The sequence below is a fragment of the Engystomops pustulosus genome, chromosome 2 (genome assembly GCF_040894005.1).
Source record: "Engystomops pustulosus chromosome 2, aEngPut4.maternal, whole genome shotgun sequence".
Taxonomy (NCBI): domain Eukaryota; kingdom Metazoa; phylum Chordata; class Amphibia; order Anura; family Leptodactylidae; genus Engystomops; species Engystomops pustulosus.
The window spans coordinates 53281807-53301029 of NC_092412.1; the positions used below are offsets into that span (position 1 = coordinate 53281807).

A 19223-nucleotide genomic window follows, 5' to 3' on the forward strand; every position below is an offset into this window, starting at 1 on the left:
GTCTGATTCATAATGCATAAAAGTAAATGGTTGATTTCCTTTAACAGAAGGGGGAAGAGACCTTATATCTTGCAAGTGGTGCAAATGCATCTATCAATCTTCTACATTATGGGGCACATTTACTTACCCGGTCCAGTCGCGATCCAGCGGCGCGTTCTCTGGCGAGGATTCGGGTCTGCCGGGATTCACTAAGGTCTGTGTGCCCGATATCCAGCAGGTGTCGCTGCTGCACCAAGGTCCGCCGGAGTTAACCTGTTTCTTCCCGGTGCATATAAGTGCTGATCTTGCGGCACAAATTATTTTTTAAAATCTGCGGCTTTTCCGAATCCGTCAGGTTGTCCAACGGCCACGCCCCAGATTTCTGACACCGATGCTCCAAAATCCGATCGTGTGCGCCAAAATCCCGAGGGCAATTTAGGGCAAATCCGAAATCGGCGGGAAACCCGACGAAAGTGCGCGATTCGGACCCTTAGTAAATGAGCCCCCATGTGTTTATTTTTTAAATTAATTTTTGGTTGTTTTGTTTATTCAATATAACAGTAAATATATAGATGGGGATTATTTATCATACTATGTCTCTCCCTCTCCTGTGCACTGGATATATCGGGAGGCTCCAACTTCCTGGCGGCTTTGCCTGTCAGCAATTCTATGCCAGGCCTATAGTTAGTGCAGAAGCGGGGGGCAGAAACACCCTGTGCCGGACCACTTTGTCACCGGTCATGTCGCCTTTACCACCAACCTTCATTAGTAAACTTTATAATTCATAGCCATTGTTCATTGCTTTCACACCCTTTACCCTGGCAGAAGAGGGTAAATAGTCGCAATTCCAGGACATGCTCCGAGAATTGGTTTATATGCCAGAAAACTGGTGTCAAGTCCCTGATAAATATCCAGTGATGTGTCTGTTCTACCGTATCTGCCGCTTCATGTCCTGCCCCTCATTATGAGTCATTTTGTAAATCTGATGAAAGAAATCTCTTCTTTGTCCACAGGAATAATCCCAAATCAAAGCCATTAGTGATTAATTTTCTGTAGGTTTATTTACAGCTCCTAATAAAATGACTCATCTCTGTCTTGATTAGACAGAGCCGGCAGGAGATGAGGTCCCATCTGCAACATGTCCTCGGGAAGATTATTTAGTGCAGATGAGAGCGTAGTGTGTGCGTGCAAGTATGTGCCCCTGTGTGCCAGAAGCGTGGGCTATAATGTGATGCTGCCCTATTAGGAGGGGTCATGCACAATGACAGATGGACACTAATCCCACACCCAACTTGTGGCTTATTTCCATAGTAACACTGCAGGCCCCGGTGTGTGCCAATAATAATGACCCCCTCCCCCAAAACCTCTCCACCATACACGGATTAACATGAACTGGTACTGGAGAAACACAATAAAGACATGAAAAGGAAGCGGGGCAGGGGCACCAAATATTTTTATAATAGTGGGGGTATATGGTGTCAGACAAAATACATACGCAATGCAAAAAATGTAGAATGAATAAAAAAAATTTGCTGTGAACATTTCATTTAACTGTGTGATAAATCAGTCTTCATAGCCTTCGTTTCAGGGGGGAGAATCAGTGGTGAAGCTTTTTTGTGTTGTATTTTGATGCAGTTTTTACGGAGCTAAAGCCATGAACAGCGAGGACAAGTATACGTCCTTCCACCTCATCCTTCCTATAGCTTTCTCTTTTCTTTTGAATCAACTCCTAGGTTTGGATTACAATACATACATCATAATTGTTAAAGAGGTGTTCCCATTTCAGCAAATAATTGTTATTGTTTTATGATAAAAAGTTCTACAATTTTACAATATACTTTCTGTATTTAATTCCTCACAGGTTTCTAGATCTCTGCTTGCTGCCAGTCTATGAAATGCGTCTGTGTTTGGCACTAGTGGACCATGGTCAGACAGGTGCACAGCTCGTTATATCACAGACAGTAATCAGAGGTGTGTGATATAACGAGCAGTGCACCTGTCTGACCATGGTCAGATTTCTGTCCACTAGTAACAAACAATGAAGCTTTTCATAGAATGACAGCAAGCAGAGATCTAGAAAACTGAATTAATACAGAAAGTATTTTGGAAAATTGTATAACTTTTTATAATAAAAAGAATGACATTAATGTGCTGTAATGAGAATACCCCTTTAACATAAAAACAATAAAATTTTACGTTTCTATCCTCAAAATAAAACCCTTGGTGTTTATCTCGGAAATAGAATAGTGCCGTGATTGGTCTCTACGGACGCAAAACACAGTTTACCTTGTACTCATTCATAAACTTTCCCCTGTGGGTATGGAAATATTTTGCCCAATGAGTATAGTGAGTCACAACCACTACAGGTGCAATGTCTCCTGGAGAATGGGAGCCTCCGTATGCTGCTATATTACCGGAAACATATTGAGATAACATTCCCTTTAAAAGTCATATAGGCCTCACTAAGGCTCATGTATATGTCTATACTGCACCTCTATATAGTATAAACACTCTATAATAGGCTACATGTTTAAGCGTAACCAAAATTTCCAAGTCATAAAATCAATAATGTTCGTGAAAATATTAAACTTTGAAAGCAGCAACCAGTGTATGTGAATCATACCAAAAGTACATACATATCAGACAAATATATAAGACTAAAGATAATTGAGGCCAACGTTTAACTCCTTAAGACCTGGAGAATATTTGGCTAGATAATTTAGCGCTGAAGAGTTAACCTCTGACTGGTGAAGCACTATCTGAGGGTGTGGGTGAAGCACTATTTGAGGTGGTGGGTGAATCAATGTTTGGGGTGGTGAAGCACTATCCGAGGGTGTGGGTGAAGCACTATCTGAGGGGGTGGGTGAATCAATGTTTGGGGTGGTGAAGCACTATCCGAGGGTGTGGGTGAAGCACTATCTGAGGGTGTGGGTGAAGCAATGTTTGGGGTGGTGAAGCACTATCCGAGGGTGTGGGTGAAGCACTATCTGAGGGGGTGGGTGAAGCAATGTTTGGGGCGGTGAAGCACTATCCGAGGGTGTGGGTGAAGCACTATCTGAGGGGGTGGGTGAAGCAATGTTTGGGGCGGTGAAGCACTATCCGAGGGTGTGGGTGAAGCACTATCCGAGGAAATGGGTGAATCAATGTTTGGGGTGGTGAAGCACTATCCGAGGGTGTGGGTGAAGCACTATCTGAGAGAGTGGGTGACGCACTGCCTGGGGACGGTGGTGCAGCACAATCTAGGTTGTGGTTAAAGCCCTGTCTGGTGGGGTTGGTGTTAGCAGAAAGCTTTGTTTGGAGGGGACAATCTGGGGGTTTGGAATGAGAGGAATGAACTGTGTAGAGGGGTTATTTTATAGAAGGGAGGCAGTGTGGATAGGGAGAGCAGGGGCTGCTGTATAATCAGGGGCACTGTATAGCATGAGGAGTTTTCTGGATAGCAGGGGGGCACTATATATAAATGTATATTGTGGGTTTTGCAGATGAGCACTTTATAGGAGGGGTTCTGTATGTAATTTATTAAAGAGGTACTGCATACATATATCCATGTGCCATTATACTGTAAGTAATTATGGTATCTTTAAGGGCACATCTGGATACAAATTCTGCAGAGATATGTTGCAGAAGGGGGAGTTATTATGAAGTTCTCTGCCTGATGAGGTAGAATTGTCACTACACTTCAAGAGCTTCTATTCTAGAGGGGGAACTATACAGGCCACAATATTGTGTGGGCAGAAATTAAAAAGACAGTCTACAGTAAGTCATAAGATATACTTTTGCTAGAATCACTTCTGCATAGTGTAAGTGCAGCATTAGTCTATGTTGAGGGTATGGTATTGGTTATAGTGAGGCAGTATTATTCAGTCATTATATAATCCTAACGCTCATGGTTTAGTGATATTAAGTCATTTGTAGAGGTAATGGTGTGGTTTTTGTACATCTGTATTACTTTTCTTTTCACCATAGGGTTTGTTCAATAAGGCCTCTTTCCCACTTGCGTTGCAGATCATATCAGGGTCTGAACAAAGTGCGATCAGGGTTTAGTCATTGAAACACTCACAGTGTCTCAGTTCTTCATGCCCGTTTTTCGGGTGTTATCAATGCATTTTCAATGCAGACAACGCATGTGAAAAAGACTCATGACTGTGGTCTATCTTTTCTATGGCAATTGGTCAGTGAAAAACGTATTGCACTTGCATGTGTCTTATAGTGAAATGCATTTTTGATGCGTCTCCATAGACTTGGTGCGTTGGTATGGTGCGTTTTTCATACACGTGACTTGCAAAAGTAGAGTATACTGAGATCTTCACACAAATTTAAAAAAAGGTTGTGTCCGGGAAAAAAATGCCTGACAAAACCTGTTGAACCTAATGCATCAAAATGCAATGCAAGTTGTGTATAATAGTAGTGGTACTATATGGCGGTAGAATATGGATATGAATATAGAGACCAATCAGTTCAGTCCACTGCAAAGTGGTTGATCTTGCAAAATGGTAGAACCCTGCTCTATAGAGCCATCATACAGGCCGTCCCCTACTTAAGGACACCAGACAACCCATAGTTACAGACAGACCCCTCTGACTTCTGATGAAGCTCTCTGGATGCTTTACTATAGTCCCAGATTGCAATGATCAGCTGTAAGGTGTCTGTAATGAAGCTTTATTGATAATCCTTGGCCCCCATTACAGCAAAAAATGTTTAAACTACAATTGTCACTGGGGCCAAAATTGTTTTTGTCTGGATCTACAATTATAAAATATACAGTTTGGACTTACATACAGATTCAACTTAAGAACAACCCTCCGGACCCTATCTTGTAAGTAACCTGGGGACTGCCTGTACAGCAGACTGTTTTTACATTTTTATGTTGCTTGCACCAAAACTTAAAAAAGATTTGATAGGTTTGGTGCATCTCCAAGTCTAAGGCCTCTTTCACAGTTGCGTTGCAGATCATCCACTTTGTAAAAAACTGACATTTCAGTTCTTGCTAGGAGTCATTAGCGTTTTTCGAGTTTTTCACACTTTTTTGTGTGCTTTCATTAAATTTTTAATACATTTTTCAAGCACAGACAACGAACATTAAAATGCAAGTGTGAAAGGGGCCGTACTTTGCTAAAACCCTTGCCAAATGTTTGTGTTTTTTAATTCTATCCTGCTATGTGCCTCTGAATAGGCTCCATGTTCACAGATCTGCCCAAAGTATTTTTTTCTAAGTTAAAATTCCTCTTTATTGCCATGCCAATATCCTGGCAACCTGAACGAAGAAGATACAGCACTTTCAAGGTCTGCTCGATGCGATAAAAAGTGGAATTTTTTCATGTTATAGGTGGCAGCTGTGGAAACAAAAAGTCATCTGAATGAATGAATCGGAGTGCACAAGCTGTATTGTTCTGTTTGCAACGTCCTCCAAAAAGGCGAAGAGAAGAGCAGAGAAAATTGAACAATATACTTTATGTACGGTATGTTATTAAAAAAAATCCTGCATTTGAGAATTATGCTAAAAACTCTTTGAAGGTGGTTAGGAGAGTATATAGCTATATATATAAAAAATTATTATTATTATTATTATAAGTAGGTAAAGGTAATGTTGGACTTGTGTCTTTTGGGCTCACCAAATAAAATGATAACCCCTAAGAATATGAGCCTAGTAGCCTTGAAATCGGGTTGCCTTCATATGTAATTGAAGATGGTGGCCAGTTGGCAAGTGGGCAAGTGGCCTCTGGTTCAATTCAACTCATAACCAAGCGCCTGCGCTTGTACTAGACAATGGGGTAGATTTACTTACCCGGTCCTGTCGCGATCCCGCAGTGCGTTGTCCGACGATGATTGGGGTCCGGCACGATTCACTAAGATCGTGCATCCAATTTCCTGCAGGTGTTGCTTCCGCGCCAAGGTCCACCGGAGTCCACCTTCTTTTTCCTGGTGCATGTGAGTGCGTGATCTTGCGACACATTTAGTTTTTTAAATTCTGCGTTTTTTCCGAATCCGTCGGGTTGTCCGACGGCCACGCCCACTGATTTCTGTTGCATGCAAACCGGCACAGATGCGTCACAATCCGATCATGTGCGCCAAAAACCCGGGGCAATTTGGCGCATAACGGCGCATAACGGAAATATTCTGGAAAACCTGATGGTATCGCGGTCCGTGGGCCCTTAGTAAATGTGCCCCAATAAAAAATCAGAAGCCATTTTGGTGGTCCTGGTTACAGAGAGAGTAATAAAAAAACCACATGGTATATGATAAAATAGTCCTTGTATCCCCTTCCGTAGCCCTGCTCCCTGTTTCCTGCTCCACAACACTTATTGGAAAAAATGACTAATATAATTAAGTGGAAACACCAAGTCTTGGGCTCTCTATACCATGCGCCTGGGCAACCAGCCAGATGTCTGAAATGTTATTTCTCCCCAAGGAGAGGATTTCCAAGACTGTTGCCTGTGAAGAAACTGCTGGCTTATGGTTAAGCAAGGCTTTCAGCGATCAGGATACACTGCATGAAATGTCATTAGACTAAGAGGGTTACACAATCGCACCCCTGCTGAAACATACAATAATTGTTTATTGAGTTCCACACTATGTCATCTTGTCTACACATAAGAGTAATCCCTCCACGTGTGACACCCAGATGTGACATTACAACAGTTTTAAAGATATACTGAAGATTTTTAAGACACTAAAAAGTGACATAATCTTAAATTGAAGCCCCTTACAGCAATCCAGATCCCATAACATGAAAGGGAACGACAGCTTGAACCAAGTACTTCACGCCAAGTAGATATATGGTGTACTTATGTGTTCTGTCATAGTATGGAAGCTATTACATGCACTCCACTGAATGATACAAGATGCCGTATCATAAGGAATCAATTTGTGGTTTTTATTGTTTTTTTTTAGAAATTTGTTTTGATGAATTTATTTGGACATACAGTTCTCTGGCATGTGGTGGATTACAGCCATTCCTATACAGAAGACTGAACACAATACCCAGAGGATTACATGGCAGATTAAATCCTTACCAAATGCTTGTGTACAAAAGGAAAGGAACATGAAGATGAGCTGATCCGGGTAGTGTTCTTGTGCAATTAGATATTAATATGTTACTGCACCACTTTCTATGATTCACCAATTTCCAGGAGACTCATTTGTATGTATTTCATATGTGTATTTAGGGAGACGTTGACTGTCCTTACGTGACTACTGAGGTGAATGGGAGTGATTTCAAGGACGAGATCTCCAACAAATTACTACATGTCTGAGGAAGAAGGCGTGACCTCCGAAACGTCACAAGAATCATGCGAGCGCCGTCTCTGCTAAGGAGTGACTAATGAAATGACCCGATGTTCTGCTAAAGAATACCTGTGAGAAGTCTCTACAAGCCACGGTGCAGTGAATCTCGAAAGTGGAATTGCATCTATGCAACCATTGCAAAAAAGCCTAAGGACTGCATTTGGAGGTATATCCTCAAGAAGTTATTTATAATAATAAGTCTTTTCTACATATTGTACCTTTTTGTAACTACTATGCTAAAAGAATTATATAAAGCAAAGAAATTTTAAAGAAATCTATTTCAAGTGGTTCGTTGTTTTGATTATATATCGATATTTCTGGACTAAATAGGGAGTCCAGTTTGTTCCACTACTTTTTCAAACTTGGTTGCCAAGTAATATTTATATAAGTACTACACCGTGGCCTCACTGTGCATGCGCTGTAGTTTTGCCGCTTGCGCAATGAAGCTGTGGTGTACTGCTTCGGCTTCATTGAAGAACTGCACAAGCACAGGGAGAACAAGGCATGGTTCCAATGTACCTCATCAGACTCATCTCTAGGTAAGTATAAAGTTTTTTTTTATAGCAGCCACGGAGGAACTTGGTAGAGGGCAATTTGGGACACTAAACCGCCTTAAAGAACTGTGGCTGGTTTGGTGTACCAAATCACCCTGACAGGTCCTCTTTAAACAGTGTACATATAAGACACTAATAGGGTCACCCATATTATATTTTCCCTGTTAAAGTTTGGTGTTTGCCTCTGGGAGCACCTTCAATCCACTGAAAGCTGGCAGCAGATGGGATATCACAGGAAGTCCTGTTGCCAGGGGTCAAGGTTGAAGGTAATTATAATGTGTGGGACCCTATTATGGTCTTACTATTATCCTGTTAAAGTTTGATATAAGTTGCCAACCCCTTTAAAGTTGTGGACAATGGCTTTACTCTTATTAAAAATAATTATTAAAAAAAGTCCCCTTTTTTAGAGTTAGATTTACCTTAGAGATCAGGGGGTCTTCAAACTGACACCCTTAAATTGAAATCACAGTATAAAGCAATGGCAGAGCACAGAGCAATAGACTCCTTGCTGTACTATTCAGTAGAGCTGTGCATTTTGGGACCCCCAGAAATACCAAATCTGTCCCTGTTGTTTCTAAAGAACTTTTATGTAACGCTGAAAAAGGCAGTCTTTAAAAAGAGGTGCATAAGCTGAAAAGAGAACTTCCACTTTACATATAAACTGGTATGTTTTTATATTACACACGTATGGGGGACGTATATACGTCCCCCATACAAGGCAATGGGCGCACAACGCCATACGGGAGCGGTACAGTGCCGCTCACGTGTGGCACCGTATTGTTCCGTAGTCGGCAGAAAGATAGGATATGTCCTAACTTTCTCCCGTAATATGGCGCTGCGGACATATATCACTATGGAGAGGGACGCTCACCCCCTCCTCCTCTCCATGGCGCCATGCTACTGTACTGCGGGCACACGTCTGTGTGAATGTAGCTTAAGGGGTATTTGGGTCCCACTGGTTTCAGGTCCAGCTGTGGTTATTACCCTTGCATCCCCTACACCTACAACTGTTTGTAAATTCCGAGATCTGTAAAACTAGGGGATTTATTTCTTTACAGCATTTGTAAAAGTAATTGAGGGGCCTGTGAAATTTTGGGGGCGGTTAGTGGTAGCTGTGCCGCTCACAATATAATAGTGATAGAATCTACATACTGGATACTAAGCTCTAAGAACCCAAAATGATCCAGATTTCCCAGTCTAGTAAGGGAATTAAGCAGGAATAGAGATTGTTGGTAATCCTAAATATCTGGCCCCATAATACGAGACAAATCTGAAGCACAGTATTTGCTCCAGTAATTCAATGACCGAGGAGCAATCAATAAATTCCAGACACTGAAGTTTCCAGACCCTGTAGATCCTTACAACAGGATTATACTGTTATTTGCTATGGTGTGCTTTGTTGTGACCTATATTTATGCCCAGAACAGTGGAATGAACAACAACATCCTGGTAAAATCCAATCCAAGCATGCTACAGATATACCTTGCTACATACATGTTTTGTTAGATGAATAAAGTATTGGATTTTCATAGAATGCTGTTTTCTACTGTTTTTTGAGGCGCAAGATCAGATCCAATAGATCCTATGCTTGTTGGTGCTGCCTTCCGAATTTTTTAGGCTTTATTAACCTCCATCATTTTGAGATTTTGTATTGGTCTTTCTTATAGTATCTCTTACAGGTTGTAACATGTTACTATATATTGATGTATTAGATTATCTTACCGTAGTATCCCAAATGTACATAGTAGAATATTGTGTGTATTTTTAAATGCTATTCATAATTATCATGACAGTCTGCAGTCATTGGTAATGACACATTGACAATACAACATTAATCATGATACATTGTCCACCTACCAGATGTCCACCTTTTCAGAGACAGGCTCATTTCGTATGACCTCTGGTGCCATCCAGGCTACTGTTCCCGCAAAAGACATTTTAGTGCTCTTGTCATTCAACTCTTTTGATGTACCAAAGTCTGATATTTTAACCAGGTCATCGTAGGTGATCAGCATGCTGTACACAACAGAAGACTTAATATGTCAATTGGCGAATTGGACAATGTGTTCTACAGATTAAAGGCAGGGCCAGTGTTAGGGGGCAGCAAACTGGTTATTTTCCCAGGGCTTCCTGTCCTAAAGGGCCCTGCATGTGGACTTTTGTGGGCAGAGGATGCAGAGGATACCCGGGTGAAGATGCTTATCATCTACTCCTGTCTATATATCTATTATCTATCTGTCTAGTTATCTATCTCCTATAATTTGGCTATTTCCTATCTATATATCTATCTGTCTAACCATTTATCTATCTAGCTTTCTATCTATTTATTATCTATATATCTATCTAACAATCGATCATCTATCTCTCTTTTATTGTATCTATCTATATCTCATATCTATCTTTTAATATCTATCTAGCTATTTCTATATAATCTACTTTATATTTATGCATCTATAAATCTATTATCTATCATCTATATATAAATCGATATCATCTTACATATTTATCTTCTATCATAAATCTCCCTATCATCTGTCTATAAATCTATATCATCCTTTATATTTATATTCTATCATCAATCTCCCTATCATCTGTCTATCTATAAAATTCTCCTACAGTCCCATATTACAGATTGTCTTACCCTACTACTGTGTGTAACTACAAAGTGTTATTATTGTGCATGGATAAAGGAGTCTCTTACTGACTGTGACTGTTCATAAAATAGTTTTATTTTAGATGCAACCCCTTTAATCAGGGTCGGTTTTAGTAAAAGTGGGGTCCTGGGCCCAGAACCCCACTTTTTCTTAAACCGGCCCTGATTAAAGGGGTTGCATTTAACAACCCTTCTTTTATAGAATAAAGCAAAATGTAATGAAAGGGTAATAATATGCTAATAGGCATAGTACTTTAACCAGTAAATGCTTAAAGGGCTTGTCCTAGAGTTACAATTAATGGCCTTTACTTAGAATAGCTAATTATTTTAGGACTGATTATGGTCCAATACTCGGGCTCCACGATGATCAACTGGTATTAGTGAGTATATGGAAATGAAAGTAGACAGGTCTGTATGCCCTATAGTGGCCATGCTGCGTTATTGCAACTCAACCCCCATTTACTTAAAGATGGATAAGCTGTTTGGTGCAGGACCTGGATGTAGGACGCTATCTTCAATTAATCCTAAGAATAGGCTATAAATTGTAACTCTTGCTTCTGAGTTCCATGGGGAACTGCTACAGGAGACATTAATGGGTTGGACAGGACCTCCAGAATAAGGAGATGATCATCCCAAACAAGTGTATGACCACCATTATGTACAAACAAGTATAGCTAAAGCTTCTTCAATATATATGCCTCAATCATTGACATAAAGGAATACCAGAACAAAGTAGAATTCAGACTAAAGTGGTTTGGGTTATCATTAAAGGGTCACAAAAAATAGCAATTAATTAGGTGTCATATGTGTCATATTTAAAGCTACAATGTATAAAATTAGCATCTCAATAGTTGTCATGGTCTTAATCACTTAAAACGATATTCCCATCTGGGCATTCACATTTTATTTAATTCATCTGCCACATATAGACATTTCTTCAATTACATGTTATTATAAAAAATATACCTGTGTGAAGATAATTTCCTTTAAATGTTGCAATGTTGTCCCTTAGAATCAAGATAGTTATCCTTGGATACGACTACCCCTGGACTCTGGCAGCAGGGGCCAGACATACACTATTTAGTCCTGCTCGAACACCATGATTCAGTATTCAGGACAGATGTGGGATAAAAGGTAACTTCTGATCATTTCATATGCAAAAAAACTATTTGTTTCTTTGCACAATCACTCCAGCAGAGATGGTCGTATCCAAGGACAACTGAATTCATTTTCTAGGGGACTATGTGCAAAATTATCCTCACACAGGTACATTTTTAATAACATCCAAGAAATGTATCAATGGCATGTGAATTAAATGTAAATGGGAATAGCCCTTTAAGATCAACTCCCCATAATTCAGGTCTAAATAATTCCTCTGCCCATATATATAAATAAGATATTTAACAAAAGGCACTTACTTTGGGGACTTTAAATCTCGATGAATAATCTTGTGGAGATGCAGATAGTTCATGCCTCCAGCAATCCCCATGGACCAGTCCACTAACAAAGATGGAGTGACTTTCCTTCCAGCACGAAGAACTTCATACAACTGTCCTTGAGCACAGAACTCCATGAGGATACAATAACAAGGAGCCTGGGTACAAACACCCCTGTAAGGGAGGGCACATGAGAAATGGAATGGTATAATTGATTAATTATTTTATTAGCAAAAAGAATAAAATAGTAAAATCATAGTAAATGTACAACAAAGGGTCCTCAGTATTATATGGGATGAATACAATTTGATAATACATCTTGTAATTACTATATTTGTATTTTATGGCTATTATTCCTTATTAACAACCATTGATCATCATCTCTGTTCTCAGCTACTAATTACAGTATTCTCTATGTAGCCGTGTGAAATGGGTCATGAAATGATCACTTGGTGAACGTTCTATTTCACTCTTGTGTTTATAACACATGATATTTCAGTCCATCCTTCTATAATTCATCTGACTGTAACACTTATGGCTTGTTAGATACAGAATAAAAGGATCTATAATTGGGACAATAAAAAGAGTTTATGTTTGGAACATCCTTTAGTCTACCATATCACCAGGTTATAAAGTAAAGCTATCCTCCCCACTGACCCTAACCCTCCTTCTTATTGCAGTGCTGAAATTAAAGCGGTTGTCCTCTTTCAGGAAATAATTGATATTGTTTGTGTAATGATGAAAAGTTAAACAATTTTCGAATATACTTTCTGTATCAATTCCTAATGGTTTTCCAGATCTCTGCTTGCTACCATTTTATAAGTTCCATTGTCCTGTGGACAAAAAACGGTCCATGGTCATGTGATGTCGCACAGGTGCATAGGTGCACTGCTTGCTATAACACGCAGCCCTGATCATTCTCTGTGATATAACGAGAAATGCACCTGTGTGACATCAGATGAACAGGGATATAACGAGCTGTGCACCTGTGTGACATCACATGACCAGGGATATAACAAGCTGTGCACCTTTGTGACATCAGATAAACAGGGATATAACGAGCTGTGCACCTGTGTGACATCACATGACCAGGGATATATCGAGCCGTGCACCTGTGTGACATCACAGGACCATGTACCTGTTTTTATCCACTGCAAGTAAACAGTGAAACTTACTTTAGAATGATGCCAAGCAGAGATCTAGAAAACTGTGAGGAATGGATACAGAAAGTATATTAGAAAATTGTATAACTTTTCATTACACAAACAATGTAAATTATTTGGTAAGAGTGGACAACCGCTTTAACCTTATAACTTAGGTATTTATGTGCTGTCATATAAAAAAAATATAACTTTTCAACTTTCTACCTATGTTTGGTGTATATTCCAGACATAAGAATAAGTCAATTAGCCATAATGTAGGAAAATGGCTTCCTAAACCCTATGGATCCACTATTAATTGCCAGTCACTCTGTATGTTGTGTTTTGTAAAGTAAATATCTACTAGTGATAAAATTATATCTCTGCAAACAATTACAAAGGAATCAGATGTAAAGTGTGTTGTTATAATGCTACCACACAGAGGAGCTGGCATCAATGAAACAGACTGGAACTGGGCCTAACGCCAGTATTATTCTTCCATCATGTCATAGACACAGAGGTCCAGAACACTGAGATTCTATGGCAGAATCTTCATGTAGTAAAAGCTGGTGGTACTCTGCAAGGTTTCTTTTGGCTTATAAAATCTCTGCCAGATTGAAGAGTCTGCTCCTGCAGAGTAACTATTTTATTGGACAGAGAAAAAAAGATGACTGGAAACAAACTGTGAGCAGATCCAGCAAACACAAATTCGTATTCAGCTTTCAGGGCTATTAAACAAAGCCAACACATTTTGCATAATAATTAGAGATGAGCGAATCATCCAAGATTTGAGTTGCCGTATTTTTCAAAAGATTTGGTTCAAGTCCGAATTGAAACAATCTAAATTTATTGCTCCTGGAAATCCTCTTGCTCGTCCCCTCTCCCTAAGCTCTGCAATAAATTATTCACTAGTTGCCATTTTAAAAGAGTCATTGCAGGAGAAGAAGAAAGTGTGGCAGTGGAGTCTACATAGGAGCCTTAAACTTGTCACTCACTTGAAGGTGATGATATTGGGGTGCTTCAGTTTGCGGAGGTGTTTGATGTCTGTCTCTTTTATGTCTCTAACTTTCTTCACAGCAACTTCTTCACCATGAAACTTTCCAAGGAAGACAGCACCTTGGGCACCACTGCCCACCCATTCCAGATCCTGAATCTCCTCAAATGGGACTTCCCAGGATTCTTCTAAGGATAAAGACAAGTCTGTAATATTTTTGAAGTTAATGAACACAGTGAGCCTATTATAATTTTAATAATCCAGTAGAATATTGAGATAAAGTTGTAAAGACTACAAAAACATGGCTGCTTCCTTCTAATAACCACGCTACATCTGTCCATAGCTTAAGTTTGGTATTAAAGTTGTGCCCTATTCCATTTAACAGATCTGATCTGCAATAATATACACAGCCCATTGACACCACTGGCGCTATAACTTTAAAATATTAGCTATACCTTTGTGCGTTTTGTAGAAATTGTAGTCCAGTGAAGTTATTTAGTCTTAGTAGCTATATATTTCTTGATTGACTTTCATACATTTAGGAAGCTTCACTTAACATAGTTAACCACCATAATATGAAAATATGAAGTATTGGGGGCATGTCCCACTTGGCTTTTAAAATAGCTGTAATATTTTAAAGACCACCACTAGTGCATAACATTTCTACAATGACTCAGAGCACTTTAAATGGTCTCCTACCTTCTTGTTGCTTGTGTTCGGTGGAATATGTTTTACCAATCATAGCCCAGACTGGCCTCAAACAGCCAAAAAGTCCACCCAAGAACCCAACTCCAGCCTGACATTGCATACGACTATCTCCAAGTGCACGACATGGCCTGTCATCTCCAGGACCACCGGCTGCACCTCCACCACCTCTATCCTCAGGTTCTTGTGGATCTTGGGGTACACTGTGTGTAAGGGGAGATGAGGAATCATCATGTGGAAGTGTGACTTCTGTTCGCACCATATCACGTAAAACGCATTGTGTGGGGGTCAGTTCTTGTTCTGGAGTACAGCCAGGTGGTGTATCAATTTCCAGACGTCTTATTGGTCCATCTGAGAGAAGGCTGGCAAAGGAGGGTGAGGGGGTACGGGTTTCATGTAGACATGCCATTATAGTTCATAGGAAATATATGGAACTGAGATTAGAAAGTTCTGTCCAATTCTTGAGGTTAAGCCTGTAATGAAAGAAGAGACATAGGTATTGTGCTAATGATACACAAATAATTAGCGCAATAAATAAAGTCAATATAGTACAATGACAGGACTGCATACAGAGAAGATATATTTTTTATACAAATTCAAATACAGTTTGTAAAAACTTCTAACCATCCTGTTAAATATTTAGCAAAATCCATTAGCTCTTTTTTAAAATGAAAAGAAACCCTGGCACTCCGACATGCTCAATGAAAATATTGATGTAGGATATAGGATAATCTGTAGACTGGTTGGTTAATGTTTTTTGACCTTCATGATTTATATATAATGTCCACTTACTTGCTCTCAGACAGTTTCTGAGACCATATGGAAATGTTGAGCCTTTAAGACCTGTTCACACAGTATGTTACTGTATGGCATCCACTGTTTCTGTGGTGTGGTGCTGGTGGGGCCCCCGGGCCCAGAGCCATGCGGACTTAGCCTTCCTGTATAGGTACTGGCAGTGGCGTAACTAGAAGCTGATGGGCCCCAGTGTAAAGTCTGTGCCAGGCCCCCGACTATAATGTATGGTTTATAGTACTAGTTTTCTCATATAGGAAAGTGACTCCATAAGGGCCCCCTAAATCTCTTGGGCCCAGTTGCGACCGCACCCTCTGCTGCCCCTCAAGTTACACCCCTGGGTACTGGAATGGTTCTGGGTCCCTGCTAGCTCTGTGTTGCAGTGACGATGGATACCATGTGATGCTGCACAGATTAGCATGGGGACCCACTAAAACAAGGTCGCCGTGAAGTGGTTAGTGGGATTATGCAATTTGATCAAAATGTAACGAAGAACCTCATTTTGTTAATGTAGCATAGCAGCAATAAATCATTGGATAATGTGTGTCCATGTGCGGACCAGCTCTTTCTCTCTCCCAATGTTGGGATATTTTCTATAATATAAGAATGTATTTTTTTTGCTGTAGATAAGGATTATTTACATATATGCACTAAACTTTATACTGACACATGTCGAAATAAAGTTTTGGGCTTTGTTCATATGAGTGTTATAGTAGTCCAAGGCAAAGAAAATTGAAACATAAATGGAAGCCCTTGCATTTAGTATAAGTTGCAAACTTGCAAACATGAAGGTGTACCATCCGCCAAGCTTTTGCAACCTTTTTCACACTTTTTTGTGTTAAAAATAATGTAAGTATGATGAAAGGTAACCTCATACATGAAGATCTTTGTCAACTGATACTATATTTATCAGTGGCGTAGAGGCCATGAAATCATCACAAATGCTAGCTTATTGCTAGCACTTGTGATTATTTTGCCCTCTCCGCCACGGCCGGCCGGCCGGGAGTGGGCCGGCAGGGGGTGTTACTGTCCCCGCACTGGCGCATTCACTGCTGCCGGCGACCTATTGTGCTTCTCCTTAATGGAATAGAATAGACCACTAAAAATCCCAGAACACACTTTAATTTCAGAAACTAGAGGGAATAGGACATATCTGAGAACACCAGCAAGTAATGGGCAAGAGACATTTTTGAAACATGGCCGCTATCTTCAAAGTCGCCATATTGAATCAAAGACAAATCTTTCTAAAGGTAAAGTGACATAGGAAAGAAGACCAGAATTGTTTCATTAATTCAATTGCCACAATCAGATTTGCAATATCTCTTGTGGTTCTAAAGTTCAACTACAACCAGGGACATTCCCTATGATGCACAGCTATTTGACGTGTTGTCCATGGGGTTGAACACAAAGCTAAAGTTGCTGGATCCATTCTTCATGAACCTTCATTAGACTCTACAGAGAATCTCTGTGCTGATAACTTTTGGCGCACAAGTGATTTAGATAATCAGATTGGAACAATCCATTTTTGTGACATGACCACTTCATGTAGAAAACTTACCCCTGATCCAATTTGGTAACTTTCAAGATGGTACCCATGTACTGAACATAGCCTAAAAGATAGGTCCTCTCCCCCACTACTTTTTAGGGTACACAACGCACAATTTTTAACATAACTCTTACAAACAAAATTGTGATTTCAGAAATTTGCACACTGCAACAAAACAATATAATACAGTGAAAACTAGACATTATTATTATTATATTGACATCTTACCGTAGCGATGCAAACGCCTAAATGATCAGTAATCTAGGCGTATAATGCAATCTTCAGGGACTCACAACAAAAGCTAATACCACACATACTGGCATAAGCCTCAGACTAGGGAGACAAGCACTAGAGTATTATTTACCTCATAAAACTAATGCCTGTAATTCTGTGAACAGTAATGCATTCTTAGTGCAATTAAACTTACGCGAAAGCTGCATAAGAATAATATACTGTAAATGTTGGGGTCAGCAAGGACACTGTCCTGGGAAGTGGAGGGGAATCTGATTTCACTAGAACTGAATCTTAGTGATAAGTGAGGCACATTGTACACTAAGGGGGTTACACTTTGTTGATGATGTCTCTCCACACTCCATAGCTTGTAGGTGGCGGAAAGGGGAAAATAATCGCAGTACCCCTCCACTTCTCCAGCCAGCCATATGCTGCGCCTAGGTTCCAACTGGCCATACGCTGGCCTAAATTGCAGGTTACTGCCCAGTAGGTAATGTGTCCCGCTGTAACATATCTCTTAAATGTCTCTAGGTGAGAATACCTCTTTAATATGGCAAGTATGTACATACTCCTCCCCTCTATTCCCTTCCCCTAACAGGAGACACTGGGGCACATTTACTTATCTGGTCCGGAGGAGTTCTCGAAAGTGCATTTCAATAAGTGCGTTTCAATAAGATCGTGCGCCCGATTTCCTGAATGTGTCGCTTCCCAGCTCAGGTCCACCGGAGTTCACCTTCTTCTTCCCGGTGTATGTAAGTGCATGTTTTGCCATACAATTTAAAAGTTAAATCGGTTTGTCGGAACATCGTACGGCACGCTCCCCACTATTTGTGTCTCATGAAAGCCGGCGCCGCTGTGCCAAAATCTGATGGCGTGCCCAAATCCCCTTCTAAATGCCTTTCCCAGCGACGCAAATCCAAAAACCTCGTAATATCCTACCCCAGTGCGGTCTGCGGACCCTTAGTTAGTGTGCCCCACTGCCTTTTTGGCAATTTGGTTTCACAATTGTGACACTGATTTGTTCTATTTACAGCGCGCCAAATACATTAAAGCCTTGTGTCACAAAACACTGCCAAAATTGGGTGCCAAAAAAGAACACCTTGCACCAAAAATAATCAGTGACCCCAAAGTGTATGAACCCTATTGATATCTGGTTATGGAAGATGTTTTTAAACCTTACCCCACCTTTGGGTTCTATTCTATTCTTCAGGTCCAACCAATGTTCCTTTGAATCTTACTGCTATAATCTTCAGTTATTACATTCTCTGTTCCATATGAATCTATAATCAGAATGGATCCTTGCAATGGGGTATATACCACATGAGAAAGGCAGAAACATAAAGCTAAAAACAAAACTTTATTTTAATGGATATAAGCACAGATTGAGGATCTAACGAATTAATCGGCATTCATTTAAAGGGCCTTTACACTGACTGATGTATACTGTATAGGGAATGAGCAGTTATACATCTATATCTAGCTTATGTATTGTCATCAGTACATCCCCTCTGCTGACGCAAACAATAATTTTGCATATCAATACAATATTTGGCCAAAGAACAAAATCCACTACCCTGTGATCAGGAATTAGCTTTTTTGCTCTCCTGATCATTTGACCATTTAAAACAATCATCAATGATTCCAATATAATAGATACAGGAATCCTGTCAATACTTTCAATGGGTACCAGGAAACAAAATACGTTTAATTGCTTTTCAGTTAAGTATATAAGATGGCAGGTTTACACCAGGTGAACTACAAAGCCAAGTGGAGTTAAAAATAAGTACCATTCTGGTGCTAATATCTTTATTATAGGGGATATCCAGAAGTACACATCTCATCCTTATTCCCATCAGTAGCACTGAGCTAGAATAGACAAAAGTGCTAGCATGGTCAGAACAACATAGCAG

At 40.0% G+C, this 19223-nt stretch overlaps 1 protein-coding gene across 2 annotated transcripts in view; it reads right to left on the minus strand.

Annotated features, from left to right (window-relative positions):
* MAP3K12 (mitogen-activated protein kinase kinase kinase 12) overlaps nt 1-19223 on the minus strand; it is a 90644-nt gene that overhangs the window by 24562 nt on the left and 46859 nt on the right. For both annotated transcript variants that reach the window (XM_072134629.1, XM_072134630.1), the window contains exons 2-5: nt 14739-15217; nt 14041-14227; nt 11889-12080; nt 9675-9833 (exon numbers count right to left, since the gene is read on the minus strand). In XM_072134629.1, coding sequence (XP_071990730.1) covers nt 9675-9833; nt 11889-12080; nt 14041-14227; nt 14739-15153 — 953 coding nt within the window. In that variant the 5' untranslated portion in view covers nt 15154-15217. The remainder of the gene's footprint in view (nt 1-9674; nt 9834-11888; nt 12081-14040; nt 14228-14738; nt 15218-19223) is intronic.